At 45.1% G+C, this 17303-nt stretch overlaps 1 protein-coding gene across 8 annotated transcripts in view; it reads left to right on the plus strand.

Annotated features, from left to right (window-relative positions):
• The window catches only part of LOC126236374 (uncharacterized), a 234452-nt gene that overhangs the window by 23707 nt on the left and 193442 nt on the right, over window positions 1-17303 (plus strand). For 4 of the 8 annotated variants that reach the window (XM_049945627.1, XM_049945629.1, XM_049945623.1 and 1 more), the window contains exon 2: window positions 5507-5616. The exons of 1 other annotated variant lie outside the window; for it this stretch is intronic. In XM_049945627.1, coding sequence (XP_049801584.1) covers window positions 5515-5616 — 102 coding nt within the window. In that variant the 5' untranslated portion in view covers window positions 5507-5514. Of the gene's footprint in view, window positions 1-5033; window positions 5348-5506; window positions 5617-17303 lie in introns of those variants that run through there. 3 more of the 8 variants (XM_049945622.1, XM_049945628.1, XM_049945625.1) reach the window with 3 other exon arrangements.

A 17303-nucleotide genomic window follows, 5' to 3' on the forward strand; every position in this document is an offset into this window, starting at 1 on the left:
TTGCAATGCGTTGACAATCAGTTTCCAGCGACTCGGCGCCCGCGTTGTCAAGCCATCTGAGTTGCGTCGTATCCGGACACAGCTCACCTATTACTGGTTTAATTTGAAGGTGAAAGAATAGTTTGTGAACAATAGCTTTGCACGGGAAGTCGAAAAACATCTCATTTTATACGACTACAAGCTCCCACGCTACCGCAGGAGACATTTGACAGAAAAACTGAGGTGTGTAGAGGGAAAAGAATTTCATAGAGGGAAAAGAATTTCATATGGTATGTATTAGTATCCTATATACATAGTCCTCTGACTGGTTTGATGCGCCCCGTCGCGAATTCCTCTCCCGTGTCAACCTCTTCATCTCAGAGTAGCAGTTGCAATCCACGTCCTCATTTATTAGCTACGAGGCGTGTTTTTTTTTTAAAAGTAAGTACCGTTTTGAAATTTAAAAAAAACGTGCTAAGATATCTCAATAATTTTAGTTTTACATGAAAGCCTGTACCTTAATCTACTTTTCTACATAATTTCCGTCAATAATATTGAGGCACTAGTCGTAACGTTGTACCAGTTTTTGAATACCCTCGTCATAGAAGTCTGCCGCCAGACTTGTTAACCACTGCATCGCCACTGTTTAGACTTCGTCATTGTCTTGAAGACGCTGACCGCCCAGGTGTTTCTTCAAGTGCAGGAACAGATGGTAGTCACTGGGCGCAAGATCGGGGCTGTACGGAGGATGATCTAGAGTTTCCCATCGAAAAGATGTGATGAGATCTTTGGTCTGATTCGCCACATGCGGACAGGCATTGTCTTGCGGCAAAACGATGCCCTTGCTCAACTTCCATGGACTGCTACTTTGATTCTGGTGTGACATAGGCCACCCATGTTTCATCGCCCGTAACAATTTGGCTTAAGAAATCATCAACGTCGTTGTGGTACCGTTCAAGGAAAGTCAGTGCACTGTCTAAACGTTTGGTTTTGTGCACATTGCCGGCAGGAGTGGCCGTGCGGTTCTAGGCGCTACAGTCTGGAACCGAGCGACCGCTGCGGTCGCAGGTTCGAATCCTGCCTCGGGCATGGATGTGTGTGATGTCCTTAGGTTAGTTAGGTTTAATTAGTTCTAAGTTCTAGTTGACTGATAACCTCAGAAGTTAAGTCGCATAGTGCTCAGAGCCATTTTTTTGTGCACATCCGTCAACATTTTCGGTACCGTTGCTCATCATGCACATTTGTGCGGCCTTCTTTAAATGCTCTGACCCACTTTCTTACCATTCCATCACTCATAATGTTTTCTCCGTAAACTGCACAGATCTCACGATGAATATCGATCGCTTTTAGGTCTTTAACAATCTTATAACAGCCCGTACTTCATAGTCGGCAGGACTCGCGATTATCGGAGGCATCTTAAACACTCAGTACACAACGTAAACAAGGAATAATCAGACTATAATGGCGTCAGTGCGTAGATTAAGGTACAGGCTTTCGTGTAAAAATAAAATTATTGAGATATCTTAGCACGTCTTTTTTTTAATTTCAAAACGGTATTACTTAAAAAACACGCCTGATAGATGATTCCAATCTCTACCTTCCTCTACAGGTTTTGCTCTCTACAGCTTCCTGTATTACCATGGAAGTTAATCCCTGATGTCTACAAAGATATCCTATCACCCTTTCCTTTCTTCTTGTCAGTGTTTTCAATACGTACCTTCTCCTCGTCGTTTCTGCGGAGAACCTCCTAATTGGTTAACTTATCAGTCCCCCTAATTTTCAACATTCGTGTGTAGCGCCATATCTCAAAAGCTTCGATTGTCTTTTGTTCCGGTTGTCATTCACTCAGTCCGTGTTTCACTGCTATACAATGCTGTGCTCCAAACGTACATTCTCAGAAACTTCTTCCTCAAATTAAGGCCTATGTTTGGATATTAATAGTCTTGTCTTGGCCAGGAAAGGTACTGTCCGTATATTGTTTGAAGTAATATTAACTGCACGTCGATGGAAGAAAATGTTCAAAAAATTGTAAACAAATTTTGTGCAACTAACTGCATTTGTCGTTCTGTAAAATTACATTGTCATGTGGAACCGAACAGTAAAACGCGAAAAATCTCTGGTACATGTAAGCACAATGGTGTTCACATGCACATCATTTAACGAGCACAAACCACTATCGCATTTCCGTGTACCGGTATATAAATCTTAAGGTACTTTAGTTTTTAAAATAAAAGTAACGCTGTGTTATAGCAAAAGAAATCAACTACCAAATTAGTGGAGCACTGTTTATTCGTTCTATAAAAAGCTACGAATTTTGAATCTGTCCGTTACAGCTCTGTGTCTGCTACATACAGCCTGCAGTTTACATTTCTTTCCATGTACGGTTGAATCCAGAATTTTCTTTGTTTTCGTAATAGAGAACTTCCCTCTGAGCTTGAATCTGCGGTCGACAAGCCGAGTGTAAGCAAAAGATGCTCGGGTGCGACTAATAATTCTCTCTCCTCCATGCTCACACACGGCAACTGCCGTTTCTTATTTCCGAGTTCCCCGTATGCGGAATTGCGTTGCCAATGTACATCGCCTGCCCGTTCGGTTCGTTTTCAGTCGCCCTGTGTGCGGACGGCCTAAACGATTCTTGTAGTAGCGGTTAAGTTTCGTTAGCAAGAATGTCAAAAGTGCCTACTTGTTCAGCAATGTTTGAGTAACATGATTTACTCTCAAACGACTTTTCTTGGATGCTTCCACCAGACTTACTGCTGCCGGGTTTCTTTACTCGTAAAAGCTAAATTCCCGCTGTTGACATGCAGGTTCCTATTAACACGTCATTATTCATTTGTTATTATTCAGTGCATATGCTCTCCCCGATGTTATTCAATCTGTATATTGAGCAAGCAGTAAAGGAAACAAAAAAAAAAAATTCTGGGTAGGAATCAAAATCCATGGAGAAGAAATTAAAACTTTTAGGTTCGCCGATGACATTGTAATTCTGTCAGTGACAGCAAACGACCTGGAAGAGCAGTTGGATAGAATGGACAGTGTCTTGAAAGGAGGATATAAGATGAACATCAACAAAAGCTAAAAGGAGGATAATGGAATATAGTCGAATTAAACTGGGTGATGCCGAGGCTATTCGATTAGGAAAAGAGACGCTTAAAGTAGTGAATGAGTTTTGCTATTTGGGGAGCAAAATAACTGATGATGGTCGAAGTAGAGAGGATATAAATTGTAGACTGTCAATGGCAAGGAAAGCGTTTCTGAAGAAGAGAAATTTGTTAACATCGAGTATAGATTTAAGTGTCAGGAAGTCGTTTCTGAAAGTATTTGTATGGAGTGTAGCCATGTATGGAAGTGAAACGTGGACGATGCATAGTTTAGACAAAAAGAGAATAGAAGCTTTCGAAATGTGGTGCTAGAGAAGAATTCTGAAGGTTAGATGGGTAGATCATATAACTAATGAGGAGGTATTGAATAGAATTGGGGAGTAGAGAAATTTGTGGCACAACTTGACTAGAAGAAGGGATCGGTTGGTAGGACATATTTTGAGGCATCAAGGGATCACCAGTTTAGTATTGGAGGGCAGCGGGAAGGGTAAAAATCGTAGAGGGAGGCCAAGAGATGAATACACTAAACAAATTCAGAAGGTTGCAGTAGGTACTGGGAGATGAAAAAGCTTGCACAGGATAGAGTAGCATGGAGAGCTGCATCAAACCAGTCTCTGGACTGAAGACCACAACAACAATATGCTACCTTCACTTGATGAACCCGGTCTAGTATACAGGGTAAAACCAAACTCTGACGAGAACATTTCGGTGGTATATATTTTTGAGTATTTTGGTAAAAGAGACTCGTGGTCTACAGTGGCTCGTTACGGAGTAATTGAATTTCGTTTCACTTCTGACACTTATTTATCTTTGTACGTGAGTTACACTGAAAAAATCTGCATATCAGTGAAAATATCGTCGGTGTGCGACAAAAGTCTTGTTTGAAAACAAACTGGTTCCATTCACTCACGGCACTTGCTATCGGTAACAGTACCGTCCTCTTTACTCTTCGCCCTCAAGTTTGCATTCAGCACGGTTTGGTTCCGTCTCGGGTTTGTTATTCCTACAGTATTCGTTGTACGCAACAGTACGGATAGATTTACTGATGAAGAGCTGACCACTGAATGTAGTGGAAGAGCAGCACGTCATTGGGTGAGATGAATTTGATAACATTTCTAGCTGTTGTGATGAATGGCAGCTAGCTATAAATGCAGAAAAATTTAAGTTAATGCAGATTAGCAGGAAAAACAAACCCATAATTTTCCAACATAGCATTAGTAGTGTTCTGCTCGACATAGTCACATCGTTTGAATTTCTGGATGCAACGTTGCAACGCGACATGAAATGGAACGAGCATACGAGGATTGTGGCAGTGAAGGCGAATAGTCGACTTCGGTTTATTGGGAGGATTTTGGGAAAGTGTGGTTCATTTGTAAAAAAAGACAGCATGTAGTACACTAGTGACACCTATTCTCGAGTACTGCTCGAGTGTTTGGGATCCGGATCAGATCAGATTAAAGGAAGACACCAAAATAATTCAGTTATCAGCAGATTCGAGCAACACGAAAATATTATGGACATGTTTTGGGAACTAAAGTGAGAATCCCTGGAGGGAAGGCGACGATTTTTTTGGAGGAGCACTGTTGAGAAAATTTAGGGAACCAATATTTGAAGCTGGCTGCAGAACGATTCTACTACCACCAACATACATTTTGCATATGGGCCACGCATATATGATACGAGAAATTAGGGCTCATACACAGACAATTATTTTTCCCTTGCTCTATTTGGAGTGGAAGTGTCTACAGAGCGTACGGCGAGAGAAGAGCTGTGACAGTTGACGCAGCCTTGGCGCACGTGCTTTGCGCATCCACGACGGCCAATCAGATCGTTTACGTTACCGCGGCAACGCCCCAGTGTTGTCGCAGTGCTGGGCGACCGCTGTTGGCCCGCTGCCAGTCCTTGTCGAACACTGGCAACTGCGCTGCCAGCTGTCAGAGCTCTTCTCTCGGCGTACGGAGTGTAGTGATGCTACAGGGTACGGTGGCTTTCGGAGTATGTATCTAGATGTAAATGCTACGCTGAGCTGTTCCTGGAGCGACGGAAACCACATCACAGTGTTACTGCGTTTTGTGTTGTAAGCTTTGGTGATTGCATATTATAGGCATTTTCACTGTTGTGGAGGTATTTTCAGAGATACAACGGTAAAAGGCCTAACGGATCGATTATTACTCTGTAACGAGTCACAGGAAGCCACGTGTCACTCAAAGCATCATACTCAGAAGAATTACCAGGACAACTTCGGAAATTTTATCGGTGGTGTTCAGGTACACTCTGAGTAGTATTTCGTCTGCTACCTTTTTTTTTTTTTTTAATTTTAGGAAAATCAACAGTAACTACATCCGATCCGTAACTGCGACCTCACAATGCTCCTACATTTCATTGTTATGTCTTTTAAGTAGTGAAAAAGTCGTTCACTATTACAGGTGTGTCGATGATCACACGTATTGCGAGATACGCGCCGAAAGTTTTGGTTCGCTGCCGGCGACAGAAATTACACTACAGGGGTCTGTATATTCAGATGGCAGCATCAAAGGTAAGTAAAGTACTGTTACTAAAGGGTAAATGTAATGTGTTGTTGGTGTCTTTCGATGGTCGTGCATTTTATGTGTATGATGTTAAAAATGTTCAGCAGTCCGGCAGTCAAACCAGTGCCATTACCACCACCTCCAACGTAATCGTTCTGAAAAGGCCACTTATTCGTTCACGAATTCTCAGTTTGCCAATGTTTCTCTGAAACTCGTCCTACGTCAGCTTGAACCAATTTACAAGTTCCCTTCTGCATCGTTTCTGCAGCGAGGGTTTTCCAGTAAGCGACAAACTGAACATATTTTGAGCAAAGACACAAATCTTCTCCGGACTGTGTGGAATACAGCTTTAGCAAATTAACTACAACGCATTTGCCTGAAACTCGATACTGTAGTCGAGGCTGCTATCGCACTAGCCAGTTCGAATCCTGGTGGTGAAAGGTCGTAGGACAGATGCACTTAATTGTAGGGCTACATCCCTGACATCAATCTCTTGCAGAGTTATGGACCATGTTTTACGCACAATTATGAGGTTTTCGGAGAACAAAAAGCTCCTCTTTAAAACCAACATGAATTCGCAAACAGAGATCTTGTGAAACTCAGCTCACTCTGTTTTTCCATATGATCTATAGCGCTGTAGAAACGGCGCTCAGGTAGATACCGTATTGCTTGAATTCAGAAAGGCATTTGACACAACCCCGCACTGCCATTTAGTGAAAAAAGCACGAGCTTACCGACCAGATTTGTTACTGGATTCAAGACGTCCTTGCAGGTAGAACTGAACGAGTCGCTCTTAACGGAACAAACTCGAGAGATTAAAGGTGGTTTCTGGAGCGCCACAGGGAAGTTTGATATGACCGTTACTGTTTACAGTGTATATAAACGATCTAAAGAAAGCGTAATAAGCTCTTGAAGACTATTCGAAGACGACATGCTTGTCCACAGGAAAGCAGCAACGCCTGAAGACAGTACAGATTTGCAGAATGACCTGCAGAGGACTGAATCAGTGGTGTGGGCTCTGGCAGTTGACCCCGAACGCACACACACGAAAAGAAATCCACCACCGTACAACTACTCTATTGGCGACAAATTGCTGGAAACAATATCCATAGTAAAATATCTAGGAGTAACTATCCAGAGTGATCATTAGTGGAACGACCACATAAAACAAATAACAAGAAAAGCAGATACCACGCTGAAATTATAGCAAGAATCTTAAGATAATGTTACTCATCAATGAAGGGAGAGGCTACAAGGTCCTTGTTAGACCGATTCTTGAGTATTGCTCATCATTCTGGGACCCTTACCAGGTAGGACTCATAGAACAGGTAGAAAAGATCCAACGAAAAGCGGCACGTTTCGTCACGGGGTCGTTTGGTCAGTGCGACAGGTTTACAGAGATGCTCAACAAACTCTAGTGCAGACGTTAAAAAAGAGGCATTGTGTATCATGAAGAGATTTACTATTGACATTCTGAGTGAGCCCTTTCTGGGAAGAGTCGGGCAACATATTACATCCTACCACATATACTATGTGATCAAAAGTATCTGGACACCCACAAAAACATATGTATTTCATAGTAGGTGCATTGTGCTGCCACCTACTGCCAGGTACTCCATATCAGCGACTTCAGTAGTCATTAGACATCGCGAGAGAGCAGAATGGGGCACTGCACGGAACTCACGGACTTTGAACGTGGTCAGCTGATTGGGAGGAGGAGGAGGAGATTAGTGTTTAACGTCCCGTCGACAACGAGGTCATTAGAGACGGAGCGCAAGCTCGGGTGAGGAAAGGATGGGGAAGGAAATCGGCCGTGCCCTTTCAAAGGAACCATCCCGGCATTTGCCTGAAGCGATTTAGGGAAATCACGGAAAACCTAAATCAGGATGGCCGGAGACGGGATTGAACCGTCGTCCTCCCGAATGCGAGTCCAGTGTGCTAACCACTGCGCCACCTCGCTCGGTAGCTGATTGGGTGTCACTTGTGTCATAAGTCTGTACACGAGATTTCCACACTCATAAACATCCCTAGGCCCACTGTTCCCGATGTGATAGTGAAGTGGAAACGTAAAGGGATACGTACAGCACAGAAGCATACAGGCCGACCTTGTCTGTTGACTGACAGAGACCGCCGACAGTTGAAGAGGGTCGTAATGTGTAACAGGCAGACATCTACCTATACCATCACACAGGAATTCCAAACTGCATGAGGCTCCACTGCAAGTACTATGACAGTTAAGTGTGAGGTGAGAAAACTTGGATTTCATTGTCGGGCGGCTGCTCATTAGCCACACACCACGCCAGTAAATGCCAAACGACGCCTCGCTTGGTGAAAGGAGCATGAACATTGGAAGAACGTTGTGTGGAGTACACAAAGTGGCGATCCGAAGGCAGGGTGCGGGTATGGCGAATGCCCATTGATCGTCATCTGATAGCGTGTGTAGTGCCAACAGTAAAATTCGGAGGCAGTGGTGTTTATCGTATGGTCGGGGAGGGGGCTTTCGCCCCTTGCTGTTTGCGTGTCACTATCACAGCACAGGCCTACATTGATGTTTTAAGCACCTTCTTGCTTCCCACCGCTCAAGAGCAATTCGGGGATGGCGATTGCATCTTTCAACACGATCGAGGACTTGTTCATAATTCACGGCCAGTGGCGGAGTGATTACATGTCGATAACATCCCTGTAATGGACTGGCGTGCGCAGAGTTCTGACCTGAATTCTATAGAACACTTTTGGGATGTTTTGGAACGCCGACTTCGTTCCAGGTCTCACCAGTCGACATCAATACCTCTCCTTAGTGCAGCACTCCGTGAAGAATGGGTTCCCATTCCCCAAGAAACCTTCCAGCACCTGATTGAATGGAAGCTGCGAGAATGGAAGCTGTCATCAAGGGTAAGGTTGGCCCAACACCACATTAAATTCCAGTATTACCGATGGAGGGCGCCACGAACTTGTAAGTCCTTTTCAGCCAGGTGTCTGGATACTTTTGATCACATAGTGTACATCTCACGAAGTGACCACGATGAGAAAATTCGAGAAATTAGAGCCAATACAGAGGCTTACTGACAACCATTCTTCCCACGTGCCATTCATGAGTGGAACAGGGAGGGGGGGAATCAATTAATGGTACACACCGTTGGGTAGCTTGCGGAGTATGATGTACATGTACATGTACAAAGAAGTATGAGGCGAGTGTGGACGTGAAACTGCTGATCAGGTGTCTGTGTGCCAACATTCCGAGCTTAGTCCTGAGACTCTGTGCTGTGTCTGATGAAATGTTCCGTTATTCAGATGGAAACGGTGAAACATGGGTGGCCAATTTGTAAAAACCGAGAAGAACAGGACATGTGCTGCCACCGGGTTTCACCCCTACCCTCCCTCCCTGCCGTCCCAGTTCTTCCCCTCTCATTGCGATAATCGTCCGTTACAAGACAATTCCGACACTTCATGAGTAACTATCAGTCAGCCACACGATGTGGGTGCACATGTGCCATACTTCCCTGACAAAGAAGATTGAAGAGGGCAGTCCCAAAGTAAGGTCTCCAATACTTTTAGCTATACGCACAACTGTTTATTTTCTATTATAATTACATTATTTTTAAGGTTGGAGAATGTTTTTTTTTCTACGTAATGGCCATTTTGGTCTACATCTACATCTACATCCATACTCTGCAAGCCACCTGACGGTGTGTGGCGGAGGGTACCTTGAGTACCTCTATGGGTTCAGCCTTCTGTTCCAGTCTCGTATTGTTCGTGGAAAGAAGGACTGTCGGTATGCCTCTGTGTGGGCTCTAATATCTCTGATTTTATTCTCATGGTCTCTTCGCGAGATATACGTAGGAGGGAGCAATATACTGCTTGACTCCACGGTGAAGGTATGTTCTCGAAACTTAAACAAAAGCCCGTACCGAGATACTGAGCGTCTCTCCTGCAGAGTCTTCCACTGGAGTTTATCTATCATCTCCGTAACGCTTTCGCGATTACTAATTCAAGCAGTGGGCGAAGAAGCATACTGTAACCTACTTCCTTTGTTTTCAGTTTGCTTTTCCTTAGGATTATGAATCTCAGTCTGGCATATGCTTTACCGACGATCAACTTTATATGATCATTCCATTTTAAATCACTCCTAATGCGTACTCCCAGATAATTTATGGAATTAACTGCTTCCAGTTGCTGACCTGCTATATTGCAGCTAAATGATAAGGGATCTTTCTTTCTATGTATTCGCAGCACATTACACTTGTCTACATTGAGATTCAATTGCCATTCCCTGCACCATGCGTCGATTCGCTGCAGATCCTCCTGCATTTCAGTACAATTTTCCATTGTTACAACCTCTCGATATACCACAGGATCATCCGCAAAAAGCCTCAGTGAACTTCCGATGTCATCCACAAGGTCATTTATGTATATTGTGAATAGCAACGGTCCTACGACACTCCCCTGCGGTACACCTGAAATCACTCTTACTTCGGAAGACTTTTCTCCATTGAGAATGACATGCTGCGTTCTGTTATCTAGGAACTCTTCAATCCAATGACGCAATTGGTCTGATAGTCCATATGCTCTTACTTTGTTCGTTAAACGACTGTGGGGAAGTGTATCGAACGCCTTGCGGAAGTCAAGAAACATGGCATCTACCTGGGAACCCGTGTCTATGGCCCTCTGAGTCTCGTGGACGAATAGCGCGACCTGGGTTTCACACGATCGTCTATTTCGGAACCCATGCTGATTCCTACAGAGTAGTATTTCTAGTCTCCAGAAAATTCATTATACTCGAAGATAATACGTGTTCCAAAATTCTACAACTGATCGACGTTAGAGATATAGGTCTATAGTTCTGCACGTCTGTTCGACGTCCCTTCTTGAAAACGGGGATGACCTGTGCCCTTTTCCAAGCCTTGGAACGCTACGCTCTTCTAGAGACCTACGGTACACCGCTGCAAGAAGGGGGGGCAAGTTCCTTCGCGTACTCTGTGTAAAGTCGAACTGGTATCCCATCAGGTCCATCGGCCTTTCCTCTTTTGAGCGATTTTAATTGTTTCTCAATTCCTCTGTCGCCTATTTCGATAGCTACCATTTTGTCATCAGTGCGACAATCTAGAGAAGGAACTACAGTGCAGTCTTCCTCTGTGAAACAGCTTTGGAAAAAGACATTTCGTATTTCGGCCTTTAGTCTGTCATCCTCTATTTCAGTACCATTTTGGTCACATTTTGTTTTGATCCACCTAGCGCTTTGACATAAGACCAAAATTTCTTAGGATTTTCTGCCAAGTCAGTACATAGAACTTTACTTTCGAATTCATTGAACGCCTTTCGCATAGCCCTCCTCACACTACATTTCGCTTCGCGTAATTTTTGTTTGTCTGCAAGGCTTTGGCTATGTTTATGTTTGCTGTGAAGTTTCCTTTGTTTCTGCAGCAGTTTTCTAACTCGGTTGTTGTACCACGGTGGCTCTTTTCCATCTCTTACGATCTTGCTTGGCACATACTCATCTAACGCATATTGTACGATGGTTTTGAACTTTGTCCACTTATCCTCAACACTATCTGTACTTGAGACAAAACTTTTGTGTTGAGCCGTCAGGTACTCTGAAATCTGCCTTTTGTCACTTTTGCTAAACAGAAAAATCTTCCTACCTTTTTTAATATTTCTATTTACGGCTGAAATCATCGATGCAATAACTGCTTTATGATCACTGATTCCCTGTTCTGCGTTAACTGTTTCAAATAGTTCGGGTCTGTTTGTCACCAGAAGGTCTAATATGTTATCTCCACGAGTCGGTTCTCTGTTTAACTGCTCAAGGTAGTTTTCAGATAAAGCACTCAAAAAAATTTCACTGGATTCCTTGTCCCTGCCACCCGTTATGAACGTTTGAGTCACCCAGTCTATATCCGGCAAATTAAAATCTCCACCCAGAATTATAACATGGTGGGGCAATCTACTCGAAATATTTTCCAAATTATCCTTCAGGTGCTCAGCCACAACAGCTGCTGAGCCAGGGGGGCCTATATAGACATCCAATTACCATGTCTGAGCCTGCTTTAACCGTGACCTTCACCCAAATTATTTCACCTTTCGGATATCCATCAATTTCCTTCGATACTATTGCACTTCTTATCGCTATAAACACGCCTCCCCCTTCACTGTCCAGTCTGTCTCTGCGGTATACATTCCAGTCTGAGTTTAGAATTTCATTACTTTTTACATCTGGTTGCAGCCAACTTTCTGTCCTTAGTACTATGTGGGCATTGTGACCGTTTATTAATGAGAGCAGTTCTGGGACCTTTCAATAGACGCTCCTGCAGTTTACTATTAGCACATTAATATTGTTATTCCCTGTTGCATTTTGCCTACTCCTACCTTGCCGCGGCTCAGGAGGCGTCTTGTCGGGCCTAGGGAGGGAATTCTCTAACGTAAAATACCTACATGTGCACTCCACACGTACTCCGCTACCCTTGTAGCCGCTTTCTGCGTGTAGTGCACGCCTGACCTATTCAGGGGGACCCTACATTTCTCCACCCGACAGCGGAGGTCGGGAAATTTGCACCCCAGATCTCCGCAGAATCGTCTGAGCCTCTGGTTTAAGCCTTCCACTCGGCTCCAAACCAGAGGACCGCGATCGGTTCTGGGAACGATACTACAAATAGTTAGCTCTGATTCCACCCCGCGAGCGAGGCTTTCCGCCTTTCACCAATTCCGCCAACCGCCTGTACGAACTGAGGATGACCTCTGAACCCAAACGGCAGGAGTCATTGGTGCCGACATGTGCAACAATTTGCAGTCGGGTGCACCCAGTGCTCTCTATCGCCGCCGGCAGGGCATCCTCCACATCTCGGATGAGATCCCCCGGCAAGCAGACAGAGTGAACACTGGCCTTCTTCCCCGACCTTTCCGCTATTTCCCTAAGGGGCTCCATCACCCGCCTAACGTTGGAGCTCCCAATCACTAATAAACCCCTCCCCCCCGTGTGCCTGCTCGGACCTTGCTGAAGGAGCGGCCACATGTCCACTCACAGGCAGAGCGGGCGATGCCACACGGCCAGCCTCCACATTGACCCCCCGCCTCGTGCGCTGCGAACGCCGCTGAACCCGCCACTCCCCTTGGGGAGAGGGTGGCCCAACCGCGCCCGGTACCCGCGAAGATGTCTCGACAGCAGGGACAGTGGGTGAAGCATGTAACACCTGGGGTGTACCATGCGACGCACCAGACTCTCTACTGCCTCTACACTCCGAGGCAGCAGCCTGAAGACGTCTGACCGTGGCCATCAACACGTTCAGCTGTTTGCGAACAGTGGCCAGCTCCTCCTGCGTCTGTACACAGCACTCACATGCATTTTTGTAGAGATTGCAACAGTTTTGCAATGCCGATGTCATACCAGCTCGCCGCCGTGCTCTTCAGGAAGTGTTCAACCTCATGTTTGACCTTGTCGTCGGAGCGGAACCGGCGTCCAGACAAATGTTCCATCAACTTAGGGAGCAGGTGGTAGTAGCTTGGTGCCAAGTCCGGACTGTATGGTGGGCTGGTGATGACGTGCCAACCAGATTTTGAAGGAGATCGGCCGGCCGGAGTGGCCGTTTGGTTCTAGGCGCTGCAGTCTGGAGCCGAGCTGCCGCTACGGTCGCAGGTTCGAATCCTGCCTCGGGCATGGATGTATGTGATGTCCTTAGGTTAGTTAGGTTTAATTAGTTCTAAGTTCTAGGCGACTGATGACCTCAGAAGTTAAGTCACATAGTGCTCAGAGCCATTTTGAAAGAGATCGACTGTTTGACGGGCGACGCGTGGGCGGGCTTTTTCGTGGATAATACTTAGCCCATTCTCGACATTCGTCTTCTCCGCTTCTGAATCGGCTTTCTGAGTTTTTTTTTTTTTTTTTTTTTTTTTTTCAGCGGTTCACAGTAGCTTTCAGACTCTACTGTTGTCCCAGCAGGCAGATAGAGCACCCTTTCTGGTCTCAGAACGCAGCTGGCCTGACTTCACCAGCAGACTGTGTTTCTTTGAATTTTCGGTGCTTGGACGAAGATGGATGCAGCCACTCGCGTGGCTGTTGTTTTGTCTCAGGTGTGAAGTGGAATGCCCAGGTTTTGTCAGCCGTGACAATCGAGTTCTAGAAGTTGTCCTTTTCGTCTGAATAGAGACGAAGAATTTCGCAAGCAGAATCAATTTGTTGCTATTTATACTTTTCTGCCAGCATACGCTTTACCCACATGGAAAACATCTGATATTGCAGCTTTTCCGTTAAAATCCTGCGGACGGTGCTTCGGAAAACCTGCGGAACCAGAAGGCAGGGAGCAGAGTAATTTTCCGATCTTTACGCATCATTTCAATAATGTTCGCGACTGACTCGTCAGAAATTGATGGCCTACTACTCCGTTCTGCGTCGTGAATTTCAGCACGACCAGCTGCAAGCTCTCTACACCATTTGCGAACGTTATTGACACACACGCATGATTACCCATACACTTGCAGAAGTTGGCAATTAATTTCACCGGTTTAACGCGTTTTCCTTTCAAAACTCGTATAACCGCATTCAGCGGGAGCTCCACTTTGAATGTCTGCCTCAGCAAGACTTACGATGAGCATCAAAGCGAAGCTCGTGCGCGGTTATGTGGTTGTAGAGGAAGCGTAGGCAACAACTATATTAACAGTGTCCCTACGTCACCAGAATAGCGGCCAACAACCATATTGACAGTTTCTCTACGACACCAAAAAACAGAAGACCTTTGCTTTTGGGACTGCTGTCGTAACACGTCAATTTGTATCGCATAGAATGACAGAGACTCGCAAAGTTTTCGGTACATATTACATTTGCCAGGTGCCAATGTAATGTTGTCTCCTCCACAACCGCCAGCAATTGAGAGGGTTCTTTGTGCGTGTTGCGAAGCGCATACAGCTGCTGATGAAATGTGTCATTACGAAGGCAACTACAGTGTTTGCGCGGAGGGAGGGCCGCAGGCTAGTTAACAGACGTGTATGCTGAGAGTCACGTGGTTCTTGGTGCTCCAGTGGAAACTACGGGAATACTAGTGGTGTGCATCGGACAGGATCGCTAGTATTTGAGTAATTGAGTTCCGCCTGCCTGTTCAAACGTCAACTTTGCAGTGGAGTGCCTCATGGTTCCTCATTCCAAAAGTGATCCCCGTTTCCAAGACAGCTAACTCGCCGATAATAATTTCCAAAACAAAGTTTTTTTTTATATTTTTCACAAATAAGTGACATGGATTTATTAATGCACCATGTACCTGAGTTTTATTCATAATACTGTGGAGCCTAGCAATCATAAGGATAAAATGGTAAAGTCATGGTACAAGTAGTCGATCTTATCCCTGCTTTGATTCTGCAGATATCGAATCTGCGTTCACGTCCGATGTTACCTGTTCATAAGAACGCCGGACAAACATTAGTCAGTCCCAGGAGACATCACGTAGTACTGCATGTAGCCTTAATAATGATCTCAGTTCAACGAGGAAAAGAGTCCGCAAGTTTTCACGCATGCCGTATCCAGCTTTAGGGCTCGTTCATGATTGGATCCAGTTGCGCTACCAAATTTCGACTGCTACGTCTCACTTATTGTTCCAAATCGTTCCAGACATTTTCTGTTTCATTAAGATCAGGGGATTTAGCGGGCCAGCCGATGTGCGATAGGCTGACAGAGTTTCCTCAAATCAGGAACGTGTGTGTGCAGCCCTCTAAACACAGCTGTAACCTTGGAAGATGAAAGAGTCGACAGCACGTTTATCGTAAAGACGAAGAACTGGAAATACGTAGTCACCGAGAATGTTGAAATGAATATCCCGATTCGTGCGAACGACGTTAACCTGAATGAATAAACTTAAGTGGGGGTACGAAAAACACCCCTATAACATCATAGAACTACTGGGTGGCTATAACTCCTTAAATAGTTTAAAGAAGACGACAATGAAATTCGAAGGCACGGGTGAAATTCGTGTGGAACCTGGAAGAGCAAGGCGTCCTATCCCTGTGGGAGTTATTGACGAGATTGCCGTTGCTGTAACTGGCAATGCAGCACGTGTCCGAGGCAGTGCTAGTGCTTGGGCGATGTCACGAGGATTGTCCATCCCATGATGTCACGGAAATTTTGAGATCTATTTTACACTTGTGCCCGTACAAGATCCAGGCGGTGCACCAACTGAAACCTCAAGATCTACAGCAGTGCTCTGAATTTGCTCTTTGGTTTCTGGAACAGATCTAAGTTGATGACATTTGGCTAGGCAATATCCAGTGAAATGGCGACGCACATTTTACACTAAAGGGACAGTAAATACTGCCGAATTTTAAGTACTATTAAATCGCGTATTCTGCACGAAGAGTCATTGCTCTCGCCGTGTGTGAGTGTGTGGTGTGGATTCAGAAGCACCTTTATCCTCGGTCCGTTCTTTGAAGAGAATACACCCAGAAGGTCTATAAGGTGTATCATGGCGTCTGCATGTTATCGAGATCTCCTTGTATGGCATCGTGCAAGATGGGAAAACACCTTATGTCACTCGCCCAGTGAAAGATCTGCTTAATGCAACACGTTCGGTCTCTGCCCGATCTGAAGACCAGTGTACAGGAACATGTTGCTCAGATTCCACCGAACTGCTGCGAGCAATTGTTGATCACGTCTTTTTGAGGATGCAGCATCTCGTCGACGTCTCCAGTGCTAATATTGAACCAACTCCGTTAGTGGCGGTTAATAATAAAATCAACGTTACGCCTTCCTCACTTAGCTGATCTTTTCTACCCATGTGCCTTTCCTATTCTACTACATATGGAGACAGTAAGTCTTTCTTGTATTCACAGCGCCAGATTTGCTTCTGGCGGCCGAAAGTGGAACTAAGTTTTTCCACTGTTAATCGGTCCCGCGTGAATGCATTAGAATATCTAACAATTTTTGCTGCCATAAGATAGTTGCAGTCCACTTTGGACCTTGTGAGTAGCGGCAGTTTAATTATAACCACCTAGTACCTCCGGCCTGAATGTAGTCTTCCATACACTGCGGGCGAAACGCGCCTAAGTTCAGCAACTGTCCGGTTTCTCTGTTGTTTAGTCCATAGAAAACTTGCTGTACGCCTCATGAGTAATGGGGTCGTTTGTGAGGTTCCAGACTCCGCTGCATGCAGTTTCCCTGGCAATGGTCGCTCGGAAAGTGGCTGAGATGCTGCTTTCACAGACAGCAGCAATTCCTGTCGCATTTCATTGACTACGCGGAACACTCATCTCTGGCCTGTGCCGGTTAGGATCTTTTTAGATCACTGCTGTCACAGTGAGCTACATGGCTGAGAGTGGTACTCTGTTATTTGTGGACACCATGGACGCTTGCATCGGAACACCAACAAATCGAGTAGTTTCGTCCGCGGTGTGGTATGGCGTGCGTTCGAACACGATAGGTCCTTTCTGTCCTTTTGCGAGGTGGCACATCGATTATCATACTGGACTAGCATTCGGGAGGGCGACGGTTCATTCCGTGTCCGTCCATTCAGATATAAGTTTTCTGCGATTTCCCGAAAATCGACCCACGCAAATGTAGGGATGGTTCCTTTGAAACCTTCACCATCCTCCAACAATCCGAGCTTGTGCTCCGTCTCTAATGTCGACTGGCGTTAAGCCGTAATCTTAATTTTTTAGGTCCTTCCTACCATTCTATCATATCCTCCCATCGATCTGTCTTAATGCCCTGACTCCATAAAACCGA

The sequence above is a fragment of the Schistocerca nitens genome, chromosome 2, assembly GCF_023898315.1.
Source record: "Schistocerca nitens isolate TAMUIC-IGC-003100 chromosome 2, iqSchNite1.1, whole genome shotgun sequence".
NCBI lineage: Eukaryota > Metazoa > Arthropoda > Insecta > Orthoptera > Acrididae > Schistocerca > Schistocerca nitens.